At 49.2% G+C, this 12,283-nt stretch overlaps 6 protein-coding genes across 6 annotated transcripts; 4 read left to right on the forward strand and 2 right to left on the reverse strand.

Annotated features, from left to right (window-relative positions):
* Positions 1 to 521: 521 nt before the first annotated feature.
* N7517_004284 (M18 family aminopeptidase) lies at positions 522 to 2,254 on the forward strand (the record flags this gene model as incomplete). Its single annotated transcript, XM_056722014.1, has 6 exons — positions 522 to 579; positions 634 to 695; positions 749 to 850; positions 919 to 1,054; positions 1,106 to 1,198; positions 1,245 to 2,254. The coding sequence occupies 6 exons, from the start codon at positions 522 to 524 to the stop codon at positions 2,252 to 2,254; spliced, it is 1,461 nt and encodes a 486-aa protein (XP_056578264.1).
* A 323-nt stretch (positions 2,255 to 2,577) lies between these two features.
* N7517_004285 (DSC4 family protein) lies at positions 2,578 to 3,690 on the forward strand (the record flags this gene model as incomplete). Its single annotated transcript, XM_056722015.1, has 2 exons — positions 2,578 to 2,798; positions 2,880 to 3,690. The coding sequence occupies 2 exons, from the start codon at positions 2,578 to 2,580 to the stop codon at positions 3,688 to 3,690; spliced, it is 1,032 nt and encodes a 343-aa protein (XP_056578265.1).
* Positions 3,691 to 4,131: 441 nt separating this feature from the next.
* Positions 4,132 to 5,178, reverse strand: N7517_004286 (ATP-dependent Clp protease proteolytic subunit; the record flags this gene model as incomplete). The annotated part of the gene is made up of 5 exons (XM_056722016.1): positions 4,132 to 4,553; positions 4,611 to 4,752; positions 4,813 to 4,838; positions 4,927 to 4,945; positions 5,011 to 5,178. The coding sequence occupies 5 exons, from the start codon at positions 5,176 to 5,178 to the stop codon at positions 4,132 to 4,134; spliced, it is 777 nt and encodes a 258-aa protein (XP_056578266.1).
* Positions 5,179 to 5,579: 401 nt separating this feature from the next.
* On the forward strand, positions 5,580 to 6,824 carry N7517_004287 (uncharacterized protein; the record flags this gene model as incomplete). Its single annotated transcript, XM_056722017.1, has 1 exon — positions 5,580 to 6,824. The coding sequence occupies one exon, from the start codon at positions 5,580 to 5,582 to the stop codon at positions 6,822 to 6,824; it is 1,245 nt and encodes a 414-aa protein (XP_056578267.1).
* Positions 6,825 to 8,384: 1,560 nt separating this feature from the next.
* Positions 8,385 to 8,852, reverse strand: N7517_004288 (uncharacterized protein; the record flags this gene model as incomplete). Its single annotated transcript, XM_056722018.1, has 3 exons — positions 8,385 to 8,454; positions 8,518 to 8,774; positions 8,841 to 8,852. The coding sequence occupies 3 exons, from the start codon at positions 8,850 to 8,852 to the stop codon at positions 8,385 to 8,387; spliced, it is 339 nt and encodes a 112-aa protein (XP_056578268.1).
* A 1,525-nt stretch (positions 8,853 to 10,377) lies between these two features.
* Positions 10,378 to 11,405, forward strand: N7517_004289 (uncharacterized protein; the record flags this gene model as incomplete). The annotated part of the gene is made up of 2 exons (XM_056722019.1): positions 10,378 to 10,492; positions 10,555 to 11,405. 2 exons carry the CDS (start codon positions 10,378 to 10,380, stop codon positions 11,403 to 11,405), a joined length of 966 nt encoding a protein of 321 aa, XP_056578269.1.
* Between the last annotated feature and the right edge of the window lie 878 nt (positions 11,406 to 12,283).

Below are 12,283 nucleotides of genomic sequence, written 5' to 3' on the forward strand. Positions count from 1 at the left end.
TCAGCATGGCTTTGTTACAATTGAGACTGATGCCACACTCTCAGTCCTGTTGTTTACTGGAAGGGACGCGCCCAAACCAGTCTAACTGGACCACTGAAAGTGGGGGGGACGTGAGGGATCTGTATGGGCCGTTTGACTGACGCGAAATCCGCAGATTGATTTGGTATGCGCGCTCGCTTCGACGCGACGCGACCAAGCCTGGGCCATGGCAACGACAATACCAATAAATTGTGCCCAGCTTCCAAGTTCCATGGTGGGGTTGACTACTCTGTACTCCGTATAGAACCAACAAAACATAATAATACTTAAAGCTACAATGTCTATCTAAATGCTCCGTACCTGAATATCAATTCTACTAGTTTCACTGGTGGCTTTGTTACGTGACATTGCCATCCGCAGTCACCGCCAAACCAATCAAACCTCCGGCGGCAAAAGCCAACCTTTCTCTCTTTGTGCACCCTGCAATGGTCCTCAGGCGTCTTTATCCTGACATCATTGGTTGTTCTCAACGTTATTCTACAATGGCTGCCAAGCAATCTGCTCTGGACTTCTTGTCCTTTGTGAATTCTGCTCCTACCCGTATGTAGTCCTCATCCGAAGATGCGGGATGTGGCTGATCTGTCTTATCTCCAGCTTTCCATGCCGTCCACGAAGCCAAGGAGCTTCTGGGTAAGGCTGGATTTCAAGAAATCAAGGTCTGTCCAAATTGAACACCAGAGTAATGAAATGGTGGCTCATTCATCAATAGGAGAGAGACTCTTGGGCGTCGACCTGCCAGCCGGGAGGCAAGTACTACTTGACTCGCAACACTACTACACTTGTGGCTTTTGCGATCGGCAAGAAATGGCAGGTACGTATCGATTGCGGAATTGGATAAATAATCTTCCAACTAACCATGGATATTAATCATGAATATAGCCAGGCAATTCCATCTCTATGATCGGTGCCCACACCGACTCTCCGGTGTTGAGGGTCAAGCCCGTTAGCAAAAAGAGCGGAGAAGGTTTCGTGCAGGTCGGTGTTGAGACCTACGGCGGAGGCCTCTGGCACACTTGTACGTGCCGTTGATCACCCTCAAACTATTACTGTCGCTAATTCCATGCAGGGTTTGATCGCGATCTGGGTGTCGCTGGCCGGGTTATGACTCGGGCAAGTGACGGATCCATCGTGCAGAAACTGGTCAAGATCGACCGTCCCAGTATGTTGAATGTTGAGCCGATAAATGTACCTTGCTAACATAGTAGTCCTTCGTATTCCAACACTGGCCATCCATCTAGACCGCCAGGAGACCTTTGCATTTAACAAGGAAACACAACTGTTCCCTATTGCTGGCCTTATTGCTGCAGAGCTCAACCGCAATGGAGGAACTGACACCCCTGAGACAGACAAGGGTGCTGAATTATTCTCACCGTTGAAGTCTGTCACAGAACGTCACCACTCTCACTTTGTTGAACTTATTGCTGCTGAGGCTGGCGTCAATCCTAGTGACATTCTGGACTTCGAAATGATACTTTTCGACACTCACAAATCCTGCCTCGGAGGTATGCTTGAGGAATTCATCTTTTCCCCTCGACTAGACAACTTGAACAGCACTTTCTGTGCTACAGTTGGTCTGATTGACTCTGTGGCCGACGAGTCAGCCCTCGATGACGAAGATGCGATCCGCCTTATTGCCTTGTTTGACCACGAGGAAATCGGAAGCCGCACAGCACAGGGTGCGGACTCGAACATTCTTCCGTCGATCATTCGCCGTCTGTCCGTCCTCCCGTCCTCCTCCTCCAAGAGCACCGACCTGTCAACTGCCTATGAGCAGACCCTGTCCACCTCCTTCCTTGTCTCTGCTGACATGGCCCACTCGGTCAACCCCAACTATGCGGGGAAGTACGAGTCGGATCACAAGCCAGAGATGAACAAGGGCCCGGTGATTAAGATTAACGCCAACGCTCGCTATGCTACGAACTCTCCTGGAATTGTCCTTCTAGAGGAGATAGCCCGCAAGACCACCAAGGAGACTGGCGTACACGTTCCTCTCCAGCTGTTTGTAGTTCGCAATGACTCCAGCTGTGGCAGCACCATTGGCCCTATGCTGTCTGCTGCGCTGGGCGCACGGACCCTGGATCTGGGAAATCCCCAGCTCAGCATGCACAGTATCCGTGAAACAGGTGGCACCTATGATGTTGCCCATTCCATTCGTCTGTTCACTGGCTTCTTCAAGCATTACTCAGAGCTGTCGAAGACGATCCTTGTGGATTGAGCTTGCCGTGAACCAGTATATGAAGTAGCACAAACAACAAACTATATTCAAACATAGTATTATTCTATTTTAGAGCGAGATGTTGAATTGATTGGACATATGTACTACCCGAACATCTTACAATAAAACACAATGCTACTGTGTATGTATGTAACTTGGGAGAAGCACGTGGTCCGGACCGAGGAAAGTCCGCATCGACACATATCCCGGGGCCGTCTCCAACCCACCCATAGTTACCCCAGCTCACCAAACCAACGGGGAGTCTCCACCTCGACTCCTTATACCTCGCTTGTTGGATACCATCCAAGCCCTCATGACCCTCTATGACAGACGTTGATGCCTATCGGGATGCGGAATACATCGCTGACGTGTCCGGCATATCCTATGACGATGCGGAGCCCCCAAGGCCAACAGGCACGCTCAGCAGCCAACACGCGCGTGTGAAGAAAGTCAAGTCGGCCGCCAAAGTCGCCTTCATTGATCGATTGCTGCGCGATCTCGACATATTAGTTTATTGTCAACTGTCCGCGCTGTATTACATGGAGTAAGCTCAGCACCTCCAGCATTGATCCCCACCCCTCTTTCCACCACGACAACCTCCTAACATGGGTCTCTTTCGGTACAGCTGCTCGATTATCCTATTTGCCATACGCGCCATCGTCGAATTAATATTCTTCACGCCAAAAGCACTTCCATTTGAGCCCACACGCAATCAGCCGTTTGTCGGGGCCATCATCGGCAGTAACCTCATCTGCATGCTCTTGCATGCCTTCCTGATTCGTCCAGAAGCCGGCGAGGAAACACGCGGCTACCTACATGGGGGGCTGTTCATCGATTTCATAGGGCAGGCTCCCGTCTCTGTTTACCAGCTGCTCTCGTTCGACCTTTTAATCCTTTTAATCGATCTAATCATGCTGGGCTTGATTATCGAGCGGGTGAAGACTAATGGAACCCCCACCCCGGCGCCTACAACATCGAACACAGATGCATCCACAATTGCAACGACAGATGCAACACCAGACGCGGAGGAGTCCCAGCCACAAGATCATGACGCCGAAGAGCGTGGCATTCTACGAGAAGATGATGGCGTTGAAACAATGGCCCGCGCTCATGATGGTTCCGATTCACCCCACAGTAGCGGGGTCGACGAAGAGGTTGAAGAAGAACGCACAACGCTCTTGGCGGACCCGGCCGACGCCGAATCTGGCAGTGGTGCTCGGGGCGAGCACCCGATGGATACATTTGCGGCTGGCGAGGCTGTCATTGTCAATGTGAGCTTCCTAGGTACAATTCTTGATCAGTGGCGCCATTCAAATGCGCAGGCACGGCCGACGTCGGGCTTTGTACCGTCCCCTGAAACGGCAACGTTCCTTCGGCAGCGCTTTGGTCTCCAGGTTGGGACTAATGGTCGCATTGAGCGTTCGAATGCAACATGATGCAAATCCGTATTTCTCCTCTGGTAGTAAACTATGTATATATATGTACTAGTAAATTCCCATGAACAAAAGCTTTTACTACGATGCTTACAGGTTGCGTCATTCCAATGATTCATATCCATCAACACGTACATTTACTTCAGGGGTCTGGATCTGTGGGCCAGTGGACGACTTTTTATTCATCTTGGGGCAATTAGGGCCACATTAGAATCGTCACACATGGCGTACATTGTCTAATGTTGGACCTCAATTTTGACTCTACAATCACAGTGCCCCTGGATACTACAATGTTATATAACCTTGGCCCTTGCGAGAGAAGATGATTATGACCAATTTTATTGACAGATGATCCTACAAAGCAGCTGATAGAGTTCTATGGGCTAATAGAAGACATCAAGAACCACTAATATATATCAAGGTCCCATAGACACATTATACAATTTACGCAGTGGGAGGCTTAGACTCTTCCCCAGCGCCATCCTTCCCCTGGACTCTACGGTCCAGAATCTCATCAATAACACCCAGCTCGAGTGCCTCCTTGGCACCCATAAAGTAATCGCGCTCCATAAGCTTCTCAATCTCATCGAGGGACAACTGCTTCTTGCCAGTAAGGTGGCGTTGGTAGATCTCATTGAGCTGAGTACGCACGCGCAGGATCTCTTTCGCATGGATAGCGATGTCGGACGCCTGTCCGAAGTAGCCGCCCGAGGGCTGGTGCACCATGATCGAGGAATGCGGGAGACAGTATCGCTTGCCTGCTTCGCCGCCGGCAAGAAGGAGAGAGCCCATTGAGGCGGCTTGGCCAACGCAGATTGTGCTCACAGGAGAGGCGATGTACGTCATTGTATCGTAGATCGCGAGGCCTGTGGAATTGTTAGTTAGTTTAGGTCGGGGATAGCCGTTAGAGAAGATCCGCGTACCGGCTGTTACTGAGCCTCCAGGCGAGTTGATGTAAAGGTGGATTGGTTTCGCAGGGTTATCGGCTTCGAGGAAGAGGAGTTGTGCGACTATCGATGCGGAGAGGGTGTCGTCGACTTCGCCGTTAAGGCAGATGATGCGTTCCTGGAGGCTTGATTAGCACGGGTAGGCTGCGGAGGGGGTATGCTCCTGGGTTTGGGTTACCTTCATTAGCCGAGAGAATATATCATCTGCAGTGCACGATATTAGTAGGTTGATCGTTGATTATGTTTCGGGTCATATGCAAGCTTCGTCGACGGATTCAATTGTGCAACATACAAGTGTGCCAGCCGCCTCCCTGTTCAATGCGATTAGTATATGCACATTGAGAACTTTCTTGCTCGTAGAATGTATCAGACATACTACTGTCTCTGTCACGAATGGTGTCGGTGTCCAACTCCGCGGGGGCTGCGCAAACGATGGCCCTTGGTTGGAGAAGCATCTTGCGAGTCTGGCGGCGGGCTGGGCGATAGCAACAGGGGAACTTTGGATAGACCGCCCTAGTTGGCGTAGAGGAACTCTTGGAGGCATCTTCAAAAATATGCAAAAGCAATTTGTAGTCGTATGAAGTGGGAAGCAGAGTCGGGATACCCTGCCCAGATACCTAGTGAACCGTCCGATACGATAAGAGCGACGCTAAGATAAGGAGCTCAGGTGAACAGCGGCAGCAACGCTGTCAGCGACCGTCTTCTCCTAGTAACAACTTTCTCTGGAGAAGAGGACGCTTCTAGGAAAAAAGCTTGATATAGTATCTGAGAACCAAACGAGGTCTTTGCACAGCCCATACCGCTATTCGACAACCACTGATCGATCAACAACATCTCCGCAAATAAGGGGCTCCGATTGGCTCCTGCAACAGCTCCGAGATCATCTTTTCCGCCCTGGGCTGAACCCGACTCACCATCAACCCTATTCCCCCAACCGCCTAAGCAATGGAGTGTGTGGGCACGCGCATCCCGTACGCCAAATGGCGTCTGAGTGCGTTCCGACAATTGCTAGCAACTTCACATCAGGCAGCAAGTCGGGGCATCTCGACCTCGCGACAATCCGACCAACTCAATGAAATTACCTTGGAAACAAAGACAGGCAATGCGAATCCGAACTCCGCACTTCCTTCGCAGCGGCTCCCACAGTCTCCTTTAATCACCCGCCCTCGTTCTGGGACGGAAAAGAATCGCAAGAGGCGCCCCACGACACAGGAGGAAGCTGACCTGCTCAAGAACCCATGGGCCTTAATGCTGGCTTCGCCAGCACGCATGTGCTCTGTAACTGGTGCACGGCTTCCATCCGCCCTGCTGGGGACTTGGGGGCTTGTTAGACAGCCAAATACAGACGAACTTTATATGATGCCTGTGGGCCTGCTACAAGACTCGCTGCAAAGCAATAAGGCCCAAAACCTCGGCTCATCATCAGGGCCAATCATTCCAGGCCAGTCTGAAAGCCCAGCGATGGAGATACGAAGTGGGGAAGGGGATTCCTTGGACGCATCACCAATTCCAACGTCCCCAGATAAGCAGACTGGACGCCAGCTCGTGCTTCGCATTACTGAGCTTCTTCCACTTATTCGATCTATCTCAGTGCCACTCTCCAAGAGGGGCGGGAAAAGACCAGCGATTATGCGGCTGTTGCCGTTCAGATGGAAGCATCCACAGGGCCCTGTGACGGCGCACGAAGAGAAAAGAATCATTTGGTCGGAGAACACGCCAGAAATTATGTTGCGGGGTATGAGAGGTGTGGTGGTCAAGAAGCTGGGTGCTGTGCTCGAGAAATACAAGCGCGTCGGCACGTCCAATGGGGTCTGGAGGGCGCTGGATCTAACCGAGTACTCGGATGCTGCGCTGAAGGGAGCTCTGGGAAGTTTGGAGCGATTCAATCGCATGGAATGTGGCGGAATCCTGCTTCTTGGTCCAAAGACTTCTGCGGCTGCCGGGAATACGTCTCAAGTCAGTGCCTCTTTGGACTCGGTGACCCTCACGCAAACCGGGTCGAAAGTTCCTGTGTTTGACCTGACAGTGCTTTTTTCTGAGTCTGATATCAAAACTCTCCGTGAATCTCACGGCCAGTGCCAACACACTGCACTGTTCTTCCGACCAGAGGATCAGCTTGGTATTGATGCGATGATATCCCTCTGGAAAATCAAACGACTCCTTGATAATGTTGACCTGACAGAGCAATGAAGGCTCCGCATAATGAATAATAACGCGAACTATGCACTTATTTGTTTGACCCTGGTGCCGTGAGAAGTATATTGGTCTGTCAGGTCATAGTTACAGGGTTGTGACGGGGGTGGGACCCAAATCGATGTGAATCAGAGTCACACGTATGGCCTTGGGCAAGAACATGGGATATGGAAAGTGCAGCCCATCAAGTACTTTAGGGGCAGCCATGTGATAATGAAAGGAGCGCTGCATCGTGACGAGGACCAGGACAATGAGTGCATGTCTACATTTGATAAAAATATGTGTTTACGTCCACTTTTAGCAATTCTCAGCCTCGTATTCTGATTCAAAACTATCATGTCAAGACCTACGGTAAGGTCTTTGAGGTGCCTCTGAGGTCATCCTCCTGTCCTCACAATCTTACCAGGGCATATCCATGCCTCAGGTCAACCCTCAGCTGCATCTGGAATGGCTTAAACTGACTTAGTTCCCCCAGTGTAATTAGCGGAGGTGGTGATCGGGATGGTATAAATGACATCTTCGCTGACCATCGAGATCTCGGAATTCTGAGCCAATGGCGATGACTTCGGTTTCTGGAACTCAAGAGATCGGTAGAAAGAATAGTCCCTTCCAGGAACATGATTAAGGGTGTGTCCTACCAGAAATGTCATTGGGCCATTCCTAAGAGAGAAAAGAGATGTAAAAGGGCAGTTGAAACTAGCGTGCCTGCTACTTCTGCAAATATAGCAATAAGCTGCCGCTTTCCAGGCAGATCCAGATATCATGTTAGTCACTATCTGAATCCCCAGTCTCAAGTTGCGGGACGAAGAAGTCAAACGAAAGGCATAGGAGGCCAAGCCTGGCTACACATAATGCACACAGTATCCAAATGTAGACCTACCTTTGCGTCATTGCGTTCAAAAGAGTCTTCTGCTTTACGCAGGTGGGCTTCTTCTTCGCTGTAAGCAACCGGGGTAGCCACTATGACTGTTGGAGAGAGGGATTAAAGAAATGGCTGAGGAAGAAAAGAAAGGAAAGCAAGATCTCAGGCGTAACTTCGGTCAAAAAGGGAAAGTCCAGGTATCCGAGCCTCAGGGTGCATTGGGATTTTCGAAGAATAGTATATTTTCAGAGTAACCACACATCATACCCAGATTCTGCCCACTCAAGTGATGTAGTGATGCGTTCTCGCTTCTGATTTCTCGTTTCTCATGTCTCGAGACAAGCTCTTAGCTACCGTATCTATCTACCGCATTTATCATGCACTTCGACGTCCGTTCGGTAAAACTTTGGTTTACCCACCCCAGTTGGAGACCTTTTAACGATAAATCGTTCCTAGTGGTTGGGGATTAAGATAAAAAAGAAAGGGTACAAGTTCTAGACGTAGAAGGGATTTGACTACAAACACAGGTGTAATTTATGGCAACCTAACGCCAAAGTGTGCGAGTAACTCCTCACTTTCCATTCAAATTTGAATCACATTTCAGTTATCCATATGATCAGGGTGTATCTATGCAAGCACAACCCTTCCTGAGAAATTCCATTGCGCCTCCCAGGGTTAGATCGGAAAGTGACATTTCAGCCGTCGCACTTCTCAGACTTGTTCTCATCCTTCTCATCCTTCTCACCCTTCAAGATCTCAGTCTCACTATGTATGGAAATCAGGGTCAGATCAGGTCCCTATGGGACTAGCTCGAATTGTTAAACGTACTTTGTGCTTTCAGTCCCCATGGCGGTGGTGGAGTGAGCTCCCTGTGTACTATCAGTAGGATGGCTATCAGGCCCCAGCACATTCGAGGGAAGCCCGTGTGGCGACGCTATGTGTGGGGGAACAAGCAATGGGAGCGTTGGTTCTACGTATCGCAATGTGCGAGGTGCGAGCGGCACCGGTGGGCGATAGACAGGAGAATCTCCAGGACGTGGGAAGGTGGTGTGAAAGCGTGGCTGGTCAGAAGATCTAAGCTGGCGCTACTCAGTCTGCATTAGTAACTGTACTCGGAAAGTCTGTTTGCGTCCCCCCGGTTTCTATCTTACCTCGAAGGTCATTATCCCATGTCTGAGATTGAGGAAGGTAAGAAACGGGCATTGCGCGCCTGTATGGCTGCTTCTATGGCAGATTTTGCAATCAAGAGACACTTTCTAGATATATACATGTATAATATTAGTTAGTGATCAAGGATCGAAGAAATATTGTGAAGTGGCATGGCACGGACTGTGTCTGTGTATGCCAATAGGCATGGGTAGCTCTAGGCCCAATATACACAACGACACAACACAACCAATATCATAGGAAGCGCGTAGGCATGGTGAAATAGACACCATGTACTGTCCACATACAGACTTACCTTTGCAATGTCATCATCACTAGCGTCACCTGGATGGTGCGGATGATCCTCGTTGCTGGGAGGAACCCGGGGTGTCATGGTGAAAAATTCATAAAGGAAAGGTTGACGAAGGATAATTGAGAGAAGGAAGGGAGAGAAAAGAAAGAGTAAGAGAGAGGAGCAAAATATCATTCACCGGTCACTTGTCAAAAAAAAGAAATATCAAAGCCAATAGACATCTGAACGTCAAGATGCTTTGAGTTCAATTTTCGGATGGCATTTACATCCTACTCAGATTTTACTCACCTCGTATAGGCTGATACCTTTTTGTTACTACATACATGCTCTTAGCTTCTTAGCTTCTCACCTTCTACATTGATTGCTATTTCTTTCATTCAGTATCTCGCTGGCATAACCCTCTTCGTCCAGTTTTCACCTATTAAGGATCACTGATCATTCACAGTGAGTCCATACCCACCGAGGGCTGCTGCCACCACAACTTGTCCTATTAAAATCCCGCGCACACTTGTCGAAAATCGCTTACTGCACTTCACCGTAACCCTCACGTCTATCTCAAGGCCTCCATTTCACCATCTATTCATGGATAGCCACGCTTCTGGGTGCCTGGAGAAAGGCTTCCCAACGCGCTTTGTAGCCACGCCAGTCTCAATACCTCTCGATATTATACACTTTCGCATTAGCATTAGCCCCTACAAGCAACTGCACCCTTTTATCGCTGTCATTCGGAATTTTCGCCGCTGCCTATGGAGTCCCCGGTCTCCTTAGAGCCTACTATGTGCTTCTTTGGCTACCGTATTGGCCCATTCATGATATACTATGTATGTGGCTATATTATATCTAATTTAATAAACATATGTGAATCAACAATGTTCCATCCAAGACCTGCAACAATGTAATAGAAGAGAGCCAGGGTACGGGGCCGGCTTGGTATGCTAAGTGCATAAGATAAAGCAAACCTTACCCATATGCCTATCTAGGCACTTCGCCGGCCCTAGATCGCTTTTCAGGTGGGCTCCTTGAGATGTAGTCCACGGGAGATACTATCTACCTCCAGTAGTAATAGACCTTCGGGGGATCTTGGAACCTTCAAGTCTCCGCGTTTGTGATAACTTTCAGGCCGGCGAGTTAGTTCCTCCGGTACGTTTATTAAGTCATCTAGCGTCGGCCATTAACCAATTCAACGCCGAACGCAACCTAAGCCCCAATATCTCCTACCTTTCACCAAAATGTCTGGATGGGTGATAGCCGTTATGGATGCACTCAACTATGCGGGTGCAGTGAGCTTCGCACCCGAAAAGGATATCCCAGATCTGGCGGGGAAGGTCATCTTGGTCACGGGCGGTGGGTTAAAGCGTATATCAACGGTGTATTAATGCCGCATCTAACGCTATGTACCTTTACAGGAAATGCAGGTTTGGGCAAAGAAACAGTCCTCCAGTTGGCTAAGCACAATCCGGAGAAGATATTCCTCGGCGCGCGTTCAAAATCAAAGGCAGATGAAGCCATAAAGTCGCTCAAATCATCCGTTTCAAATAATGTTGAAATTAGCTGGTTACCATTGGACTTGATGTCGGGTAAATCGGTCAAGAATGCAGCGGAGCAAGTGAACGCCCGGTCATCTCGCCTCGATATCCTAATCCTCAATGCTGGTGTGATTGCTCTACCACCTGGTGAGACTGAAATAGGCCATGAGATCCAGCTTGGCACGAATCATACCGGGCACTTCTATCTCACCAAGTTGTTGCTACCAATACTTCTCAAGACGGCCGAGCAACCTGACTCGGATGTCCGCGTCGTGTCGCTTGCTTCTGTGGGGCATAATTTCTCGCCGGCATTTGAGAAGATCTTGGACCAAGAGAAGCTCAAGAAGGTCAACACAATTGCTCGGTACGGAGCGTCGAAGGCTGCCAATATTCTCTTTGCCGCGGAACTCAGCAGGCGTTACCCGTCAATAACGTCGGTGGCGGTCCATCCAGGTATTATTGTGACGAATTTGTATGACGCTTTGAACTCGCAATCTCCGTTTGGTGCTTTTTGCTCTAGGGTTTTGCGTTTCTCTGGCTCGACAGTGCATCAGGGCGCGTGTAACTCGCTATGGGCTGCTGCTGGCGTGAAGAAAGAGGATCTCACCAACGGAGGATATTATGTGCCTGTTGGAATTTTGAAACGTCGAAACAAATGGGTATGTAATGAGGATATGGGGAAGCGCTTGTGGGAGTGGACTGAATTGGAACTTACCAAGGCCAATCTCTGATGAGATTGGCGTATTACTCTTCGTAGGCACGCACATAATTTTAGCCCAAGTTGCTATCTAGTTAGTTGATTTTGAGTTATGTTTATCGTGTGGTTTCCAAGTATGTTTATTCACTTTGATATGAGCAATATTGTCATATATTTGATAAATATTCATTCAGAGATACATATCAGTTAGCAAAGCTACGAACTGGCAACCTTGACAACCACCTTCCTAATACCTCCCTTCCCACTGTAAACATGCAGACCGCACCGTTTCGAGGTCGAAAAGCTCAACAATGTATCCAACCACCGCTCTCAGCCTGTCTTTCTCGGCATGACTTCTCAACTCATCCAGTTCTTGACCGTTCCATTCCAAAAACATATATGAATACTCAACATCATACCGCCATGCCCCTAGCCTACGGACACAATCGAAAGTATTAAGTCCCATTCGAAAAGCAATAGGAATGCTCGGCGTATCGGGCAGATCCATCATTGAATATTCCTGGCGCTGGTTTCCCGATGGCATGGTGGCAACCAACAGGATACATCCAGATCGTGGTTTCATTAGACAGAGGTACTCCATTGTAGAGCGAACTGTGTCGGAGAGGAAATCCACAGCGCTAGATTTGATGACATCCCTTGGGTCGGATTTCGTGTAGTCGATTGCTGTGAAAGTACCCTTCGGGATCTGCATGAGGCGGAGACCTTAGGCTCATCGCACCGAGTCTCGGCTCGTGCACATGAAGACTTTCTATATGATAGCACAATTACGGAAGCAACCCAGCAAAGTGAGAGTAGTCAACGTTCAACATGGGCAGATGTTGGAGCGAGGATTTTGACAGCACGGAGGCATATAGAGTTGCCGCGTGGCCTTATAGGAGAGTTGAGGATTTG

Source organism: Penicillium concentricum (assembly GCF_028827145.1).
Source record: "Penicillium concentricum strain IBT 3081 chromosome Unknown utg000002l_segment0_segment0, whole genome shotgun sequence".
NCBI lineage: Eukaryota > Fungi > Ascomycota > Eurotiomycetes > Eurotiales > Aspergillaceae > Penicillium > Penicillium concentricum.